Raw genomic sequence first — 9,658 nt, forward strand, 5'->3', positions numbered from 1 at the left:
CTACCATAGATCCGAAGGCAAGATCTTCGTTGCCAAGAATGGAACCTTTCTAGAGAAGGAGTTTCTCTCGAAACAAGTGAGTGGGAGGAAAGTAGAACTTGATGAGGTAATTGTACCTTCTCTCAATTTGGAAAGTAGCTCATCCGAGAAATCCGTTCCCATGATGCCTACACCAACTAGAGAAGGAGCTAATTATGATGATCATGAAACTTCAGATCAAGTTATTACCGAACCTCGTAGGTCAACCAGAACACGATCAACACCAGAGTGGTACGGTAATCCTGTTCTGGAAGTCATGTTACTAGACCATGGAGAACCTACAAACTATGAAGAAGCTATGATGAGCCCAGATTCAGATAAATGGCTTGATGCCATGAAATCTGAGACATGATCCATGTATGAGAAAAAAGTGGGGACTTTGGTGGATTTATCTGATGATTGGCGACCCATAGAGAATAAATGTTACTGTCTATAAAGCTCAACTTGTCGTGAAAGGTTTTCGACAAGTTCAAGGAGTTGACTACGATGAGACTTTCTCACCCATAGTGATGCTTAAGTCTGTCCGAATCATGTTAGCAATTGTCGCATTTTATGAATATGAAATCTGGCAAATGGACGTCAAAACTGCATTCCTTAATGGATTTTCAAAAAAAAAGTTGTATATGATGCAACCAGATGGTTTTGTCATTCCTAAAGGTGCTAACAAAGTGTGCAAGCTCCAACGATCCATTTATGGACTGGTGCAAGCATCTTAGAGTTGGTTTGCTTCATCGACTCACAACGCAACTTTATCTGTTATGTAGCTAATTCTATCCTTGGCAAGTTGGGGTCTTTCCTCTGTCCGATGAAGTTTTTGCGACGGCAGCTTATAGCGGCGACAGCTGGTTGTTTTGCTTTTAGGATCCCAAGCATTTCTTTGCAACTTTTTCGTGGGTTTCTTCTTGCAAAGTGTTGTACCGTTTGTGTTCTGGATGCCTCTTGATGGTGGTTACGTATGGGTTTGTAATTCTGCTCATGAATAAATGACACGTGGTTTACCTAAGAAAAACTTCGGGAGGCTCAACAAATGCTAGGCCCACTTGTCAGCCTCAAACATATTTTCTTCTTCCTTCCTTCACTCACGTTTGGCAAACGGTCGAAGGGGGCGAGAATTTGGATAAGCAACTACTGATGGGATTGGACTAGTGAACTTGCTTTTTATTCCCAAACTCTTGGCTACACACACGTGGGAATAACGAGTTGGAATTTGCGCTTTAGAACAGTATTCAACTAGTGATGGTATTGTCCTATTCAACATTTGATGGCGAAGAAGTACTTGATCTAGTTGTCACGAACTGCGAAACTTACTTATCTTCTAATTCATCTTGGTCGTCCGAAGGATGCGGAAGGGCAGGTCACTGAATCCATGTGCATAGCACACGTCTGTGCTGGTGCTCCTGTTGCCTACCATACCTATCGCCCTACAATTTTCCGGTCAACGTCCTCAAGCAATGTTATTAGTGTAAAATTAAATATTTAGAGAAAGAGGCAGCGCCAAAAACTCTACTTATATAAGGAGCGTCGTATAGTAGGGAAGAATATGAAGAGTCTATGTAAAGAGATTCAACTCTATCCATGTTCCTGGAGTTGGCACATCCAGTTATTTCATTTATTATGGTCATGTTTGGTTTAAAACTTGAATTCTAAGGTGAGCACAATACCATGCTTGGTTCAAGTGGAAAGGTACTAGGAGTAACATGATTTGAAGATGTCTTCGAGGGCCTCTTTTGCCTTTTTTTTAGACAGTCATCAATAGTCACTTTACTAAAATATCATCTTAATTAAATATGTATTACACCATCTTAAACTAATGGATTCCCATGTATGTTTCCTCTCACATCAACACCACCAGTTTGACTAGAGATGCAATGTTCTCCTTTTTTCCTAGATATTCAATAAATTTCACTTTGGGAGATGATTCAAATGTATGTCCCTAATTTGGGTTGACACCTTAGTGTATAAATCTACCTAGGATCTTAAATTTTGACAAAAAATTAACCATCCAATTAGCAAGGTTTGTACCTAACCAATATCAATTAAAGAGATGATGGATGAAAATATCATTTTCAAATACCTAGCTAGTTCTCAAATTTGTATGTCCTCTTACGCAAACTTTGAATTATAGGTGATTCATTTTTGTTTGGTTCACCTAGAGCGTGCCATGTACATGTATGTTTAAAGGCCACGTTCTGAGGGCCTCTTAATTAGACAACCGTTGTTTTATTCCACCTGGTTTGTTCTGTCGTTATGTTGTTGTGGGAATGCGTTGCCTGGCGAGGAGATCAACTGTGTTCAATTTCAGTTTAGCTGTACATGAGTCGCCTGAAAATGGAATTTGGGTAAGTCGATTTCGGATGAACAAAGCAGCCGACGGAGGGAAGGAAGAAGCAGTCACCGGTTCGGCGAAGAAGCTCTTTCAGGCTATCTAAGGGTGGCAGGCGACCCCATTATCTATTTTAGGGGTGGCGTAGGTTCGCCAAAAATTGTCCATTGCTATGGTTACAGGAACGGCCGCACGGCCGTGGGAGGCGGTTAAGGGTGGGGCGGGGTGGCGAGGCTGAAGATCGCAGGAGCGCCGCCGGTCGCAGGTGATGGTGGCCGGCTGTTCGGCCGGTGGTACATTGGGCTGTTGGGGCAGAAGCAGAACATGGGCCCTAGAGGCTGAAGAAGGAATCTTCACCGCTTGTTTTGCATTGGACGGCTAAAATGAGTCAATTGGCCCAAATTGATTTTTTTTAGTTGACTTACCCCTCGCCAACCCCGTTCAATTTTATGTGGTCATATGGACTCGTACTAAGCAAAACTAGACCAAACTGGGATTTATTGTGGCATGCTTTATTGAAAACATCAATTCTATATTATGTCTATCAGAAAAGGTTTTGAAGTAAGTTTGAACAGATCAGATGTATTGATTCCATTTACATAGGATGTACACACTGACAAGCAAAACGTGAGATTTCAAAAGCACAGTTCAAATGGAAAAGTACTAATAAATTCTTCAGGAGTCTCTCTCCCTTTCTTTGATAGTCTCTTCAAGTCACGACGTAAATATGTCTGGCAACATCTTCTCTTTTGAAGTAGTATCATGAGAATTTGGGGAAAAGGAATTTAAAAATTCATCAAAGAACTATCCCATCAACTAGTTGGTAGAAAAAAGAGTAATTCCATATTCATTACCGTCATTCAGTGAAATATTCCTCATTGCATTCAGCGATCGCCATGGATTCAATGTTGAGCTCATCCTTGAAGTAGTTCACTAGATGAAAGAGGAAAAGCTCGAGTGGATATAGGGCTTCAACAGAGGGGGGTTTGTGTTTCCTTCATGGGATGGGCTACCATCAAAGAGCCATCTAGAGAGAAGAGCTAGGCGGTGTCGACTCGTCATGACCATGTTGGAGAAACAAAGTTAAGATGAGGAAGAAACACCCAACAAGTGGGTCGGCACGCCTACCATAGTGACATATGGATCATGAGTTTGAACCGATTGTTTTTTCCTAAACTGGCTAGACCTTTGCAAGTTGCAAATTACTATGGGACACTATAGAAAAAGTGCAACAAGTTAAATTTTATATGATCCAACGGCAATATATTGTAATTCTTTGGACTGAGCAGCGATTGTGCTAACTTTTTTCTATCTCTGGCGGCGCGGTGGTGCGTCGGATCAAGGCCTAAGGGTCCGATCTGGGTCGCCCCCTGCCATGGACTGCTTGTGGTCGTGCGCTGCGGCTGCCTTCTCTGATGCTGCTCCAACATGCGGTGTGGGGGCCTGCTAGTGTGCTCGAATAAAGGCGGTGGTCCTAGGGTTCCTCTTGCGCCAAGACGACGATCTACCTGACGCCCGTCCTTCCTGATCCGGCCGAGGTGGCGGGTTCCGGATGGCTCCGCCGACGAACTCCCGTGGGCGTGTTATGCCTGGAGATTGCTGGATCGGGTGGGATTCGGTCATTGCCATTGATTCTCCGTTAACGAGGGAGCAGCGCGAAGCTCTGCTATCTGTTGCCATTAGGAAATATGTTTAGCTTCATGGTGATGTCAGAGGCGGAGAATGTCATTGAAGCCGAGATTGGAGGACTAGTAATGGTGATTAGAGCTTACGGTGTTGAGGAACTTGCTTGGAGTTTTGGGATTCGTAGCAGCGGCATGTAAGTGGGGGCGACAACACAAGTGACGTTCAAAGTCTTCCGTTTCAGGGTGAAAATCCAAGGTCTGGCCTTAATTGGTTGTGTCTGGCAATGGTCTTGTTGAAGGCATTTTTTTAGAGCAGGGATTATCTCCGGGGTGAAAACCCAAGATCTACGATCGGGCGACAACGACATTGGTGCACTGTTTCCTCCATGGAGACGTCACTTTTGGCGAACCTGGACATTAGGTGTTGTCTTGGTGGTGGTTGTGCTGCTGCTGCAAGGCCTGAAACACTGTAGCGGGACTTTCTTTTTTGTTGTTGTGTGCATCCGCCATGTCATTAGGGCATTGCATTGTTGCAGAGGGTGGGTGTAATTGGTATCTTCGCGATATTAATATATATTGTTTATCAAAAATCTTATTCACATGTACCCATAAATGAATTGCATCCCAAGTTCTCTAGGGAACACCCCCCCCCCCCCCCCCCCCCCCCCCCCCCATTGTGACAATGAGGTCGCATCAGGCTCTGTATCGTCGTGATTTTCTTGAGCCCAAGCAGCCCATGCCACTTGCTCGAGCAGCTACACGCCTTTATGGAAAACATGTATTATTCGACAGCACCAGCCGTGCCACCATCACAAAGTGGCATCATCGTCTGTCGGAACCATGAAGATGTGCTTGGACCGTATGCCTTTGCTAAAGCCAAATTTAGAGTCCCAAAAGTACTTTCTTTTGCAGGGTCCCAAAAGCACATCTTGGGATGTTTGTTTACTCTAGAAAGTGACGAACTAAGTTCAATTTATGTGTGTGAGCTTCAAGTGTGAACTATTTGTGTACATGCCTTTTGACTGGTATCAGAGGATGCAGTGGTGCCACTATGCTCAATTCTTTTGTTAACCTTGTGAATTCAAACGTGTGATCAAATACGGGAACGTAATAACAAGTATGTCCTTCCATCTGCCTAGCCAGATCACTGTAGCTAGTTGTTTGGTCCATCTAGCATATCGAGAGTTAACTCGCTAATTCACTTATCTGTTCCTTTTGATGTCGGGACATGGAAAAAAGATCAGGCCCATTTACACACACAAAATCACAAATTGGAGATACTCTAAACTTTCAAGACATGTCTTTCTTATGCAACCAACTTTAAAGACATTTTTTCCCCGACAATAACACTAAATGCACATAGTTTTCTCAAAAATAAAACCCGCTACCACGAAAAATATCGTACAAAAGGCCTTATTTTTTCTATTGAGGAGCTCTCTACTCCCAAAATTTATTTGAATGAAGCACACATTGATACATAAATTAAGTTTCCAATACTCGTACCAAAAACGTATAAAACACTATCCAACAGGAAACACTGGGTAAGATAGCGTAGCCGGTGTTCTTTTGTACATCCGGTTAGATTTTTTTTGCGTGCTCAAGGTTTAGAGGTCCTCCACGTTCCTTGAGGTTCCACATCCTTCTCATCGTTTTTACCTTCTTTGTTGACCCTGTTTGTTGGACCTGGATATAACTAGTAGCTTGATTACATCGAGATGTAACTCTGACGTATACACCACTTTGTGCACAGACAGAATCCATTCCACCTTCTGTTTCCGGTGGTCCCGTTGCCTATAATTTCTAACAATCTTTACCATTTTCCCGATCAACGCGCTTGAGCAATATTATTAGAGCATACAATTACAATTCCAGATGAACACATGGCACCAAAACTCTACTTATATAAGACATGCGACATGGTAGAGAACATGAAGAGTTTATGTAAGATGGTGAACTCGGCCAAGGTTTCAAGAGTTGGCAAAGGAAGATATTTCATTTATTGTGGGTATGTTAGGTTGAAAACTTGAATTCTCTGTTGAGTAGAAGAAAGAAAGCACAAGCATATAAGTTGTCTATCACAATATCATGCACAGTTCAAATGGAAAAGTACTGACAGATTTGGAGAAGTCTGGGGGCGTCTCCCTTTCTTTGACAGTCTCTTCAGTAGCCACTTGATCGAAATATCATCTCAAATAAATAAATACTACACCATCTTCATCTCAAAATATCATGAGAATTTTCGAAAACAGAATGTCACAACTCATCAACAACTATCCAATCCACAACTCTGTAGAAATAAGAATAATTCCTTCTTCACTACCATAATTCATAAACAACAACCAAGAAACTGGTCACCCTTTAAAGACTTAAAGGTGATGAGTGTCATTCTATGGCCATTTTAACACAACGCTGACAAACAGCTATGGACGTTGCTGATAATGCTGACAAACCCAATATAAATTATCTATGGACAAGGGAACTCGTCGTGCCGCAAAGTGAGGCAAGGTCACCAGAAGTGAAACCCTTTTTCCTTGCCTCTATCACCGAGGGAGGGTGTTTGTAATGAGATCTCTATTGGTTGGCATGCTGTATCCATCACCATCCTCCAGTGTTCGTTACTGATTCCGGTGTAGATTGACATTCCCGGGTTTCCATCCGAGTTCCCGAGCCCTTTCCTCCCACAAAGCAGTTAATTTCCTTTGACCGAGCAGCGACTCTGCTGATTTCTCCCTAGCTTCTTCACATGTATCCATACCTGAACTGCATTTGTCAGCCTCCTTTTGATACTGCGAAGCTAATTTTTTGGCCTCGAGCAATTTTACATCCGCTTGTTGCTGAGCTTCTGTTGCTTCCTCCTCTCTCTGCTTTAGCTCTTCTATTAGTAACTCTGTTTCTTCACCGGAAGCACCACTCTTGACCTCTTTGAATTGCTTGGCACAGTCTGGAAACATCAGAAGCAATAATAACGAGTTAAACCAGTAACCAGAGAATTGCAAAATATGGCTCAGGAAAATAAGTGCCTATGTTTACAGGCAAGACAATGCTTCTAAAATACTATGGAGTTATTGCAAAAAAGAATAAGTATGACTTTATACGTAGAGCTTATGGAGTGGTATTATAATTATACTGCATAGTATGATTATTACTTCAGAGGTAGACTGGCAATTTACCATGTTTATTTATTTAAGAATTTAGATATTTCAGAGGTAGCATAGTATCCAAGTCAAAGACTAACTGTAAATATGGTGAAAAATAACTGAGCTACTTAGTTGAACTATTGACAGGACAGAGTATATCATGGATACAAACTAATTACAGAGTGCGGAGAGAAGAATAAACAAATGAAAATATTTCCACAGATAACAACTAGAGCAGTAGACATCTTTTAGACTAAGGACAAAGGAAGGCATCGCAGATTGAACTTGAGAATCAAAGAAAAAATATTGCAATGCTCATATGTGATAGCACCAAGACAAGACAGGCATCAACCTTTCAGTACCATGGCATGTTATCATTCAACTCTATCTTGTTTATTGAAATACACAATTACTCGCAGTATAAGGCTACAACCTGAACCAATGTTCTGACATCTGAATAACTGAAAACATCTTGGCCTCACCCCCAAATTTCAAGCATAGCTAAAGTTATCAAGGTGAGGCCAGGCATAGAAAATCTGATGCATAATAAGCATTGAACAAACTGCGGAAGTTAAGCTATGCATGCTTGTTAGAACATTCAGATCACAAGTTAGAATCCCCCCATAAAGTGAAAATCAACAGATCCCATAACTTACATATCATGCCAAATTCTTAGCCTATCCACAGTACTACCATGTCCCGTCCACAGCAGAAAGCTATACTAGTTAAACTACTGACAAGGCAGAGAGTATCATGGATACAATCTAATTTAAAAGTGCAAAGAGAACAATAAACATAAGAAAAGATTTCCAGTTTTCCACGAATAGCAACTAGAGCACCACACATCTTTGGGTAGACTAAGGACAAAGGATACTACCCAAGGTGGAGCTTGAGAATCAAATAACAAATATTAAAATGCTCATCCGTGATAGCACGGAGACAAGATTTCAGTAGCATGTCATGTTATACATTCAATTTTATCTTGTTCAGTGACCATACATAATTACTGCTACAACCTGAACCTGTGTTATGACTTCTGAATAAGTGAAAACATCGTGGTCTCACACCCAAATTTCAAGTATGCTTATAATTATAACAAACTGAGCAAGCTAAACCGTGCATTATTGTAGGACATTCAGGTCACAGGTTAGAGTCCCTCAGAAAAAAATCCACAGATCCCCTAATTTACATACATATTGTGCCAAGTTCTTAGCCTATCCACGGTCCTACCGTGTCCCGTCCACAGCAGAAGGCAATCTTGAGCGGCTACAAACGCATTGCTCGCACAGCACAGAAAAATTGTACGGCGACGGCACGGAAAGAAGGGCCAGGGCGTGGAGCAAGGAGATCTGGGCGGGTAGGTCGGGGCACCGACAGCAAGAGGGGTGGGTACCTTCCGGGAGCTGGAGCAGCGGGAGCGCGTCGCAGTCGCAGGCGCACGCGGGGCAGGCCCCTGCCGAGCGGCCGAGCGCCTCCGCGACGTGCCAGTAGAGCGGCGGGCCGACGATGTATGCCGCGACGCCGAGCCCGAGCAGCGCCACCAGCGCCGTCGCCGCCGCGGGGCTCGGGCCCCACGACGACGACGAAGACGACGAGCGGCCCGCCATCGCCTCCTCGCCGAGGGCGGGTGGTGAATTGATGGTACGGCCGCGGTGCGGTGCGGTGCGGCGTGAGGTGGGGCGGGGACCGGGCAGGCGTGGCTTGTCGGCGGCCCGGCGCGGCGGGGTGGGGAGTAAAGAGGGGGAGTGCGAGTGGGAATGGGAGTGAACGAGCGAGTGAGTGGGGACGGGCCAGACGCGCGCAAGTGGAGACGGAGCGGCCCGAAACCCAGATGAGATGACACGGCGGTGACGGGTGACCAAATCTGGAGATCCGGCGGCGCTGAGACGCCCACGTCCACTTCAGTTCGTCCCACGGCCGAGAAGCGCCTACGTATGTGTCAGCTTCAGCACTTTTTCTTTTCTTTTGACTCGATTATAATTTGTAACTACTCTTCAAGAAAGAAGCACGCACACAGCACACGTACAGCAGCACTACCAGTTCCAGAATTGTGATTGTGCTTCTGCTTAAAGAGGATGAGAGGCTTTTGCTTCTTTTTCAGAATTGGGCCAACCGCATTAGGAGTTTGTCGAATTCACGGTTTTCTCCCGTTGAACTATGCTGGCTTAGCATCAGCCTCCCTGAAAGACGGACACTCACTAGATATGTCATTCCGATGCCTCTTAATTCTAAGTTGAAACTACGCGTCTTTCCCATGCATCTTATTGTGTCGAAACCTGTGAATGTAACCAGGCCTTCCGCCCACCTCCCCCCCACCAAAAAAAATGGCCTATTCGTAAGCATTGTTCCATCATGTAGTTGGAACTCTTCATTGTCTTCTCTTGTCATATACAGATACACACTTGGGTACCGAGTATTTGATCAAGTGTACAACGAAATCATATAGAATCACGGTAGGTTTGGGGGGAATATGTATAGAGGCGGTTGAGTATTGGAACATGTGAAGAAGAGGAGGTAATATAGGAGCCAGAATC

At 43.8% G+C, this 9,658-nt stretch overlaps 1 protein-coding gene across 1 annotated transcript; it reads right to left on the bottom strand.

Moving 5' to 3' along the window:
* Positions 1-6,200: 6,200 nt before the first annotated feature.
* On the bottom strand, positions 6,201-8,904 carry LOC123113494 (uncharacterized). The gene is made up of 2 exons (XM_044534733.1): positions 8,518-8,904; positions 6,201-6,928 (listed from the first exon to the last, which is right to left on the bottom strand). Exons 1-2 carry the CDS (start codon positions 8,729-8,731, stop codon positions 6,603-6,605), a joined length of 540 nt encoding a protein of 179 aa, XP_044390668.1. The 5' UTR covers positions 8,732-8,904; the 3' UTR covers positions 6,201-6,602.
* Positions 8,905-9,658: the final 754 nt, after the last annotated feature.

This window comes from Triticum aestivum, chromosome 5B, assembly GCF_018294505.1.
Source record: "Triticum aestivum cultivar Chinese Spring chromosome 5B, IWGSC CS RefSeq v2.1, whole genome shotgun sequence".
Classification (NCBI taxonomy): Eukaryota; Viridiplantae; Streptophyta; class Magnoliopsida; order Poales; family Poaceae; genus Triticum; species Triticum aestivum.

Excerpts from the sequence above, each read along its gene's own strand:
- LOC123113494 (XM_044534733.1), bottom strand. The coding sequence starts at position 8,731 with ATGGCGGGCCGCTCGTCGTCTTCGTCGTCGTCGTGGGGCCCGAGCCCC. Across the intron at positions 6,929-8,517 it reads GCTGCTCCAGCTCCCGGAAG|ACTGTGCCAAGCAATTCAAA; the intron begins GTACCCACCCCT and ends TGATGTTTCCAG.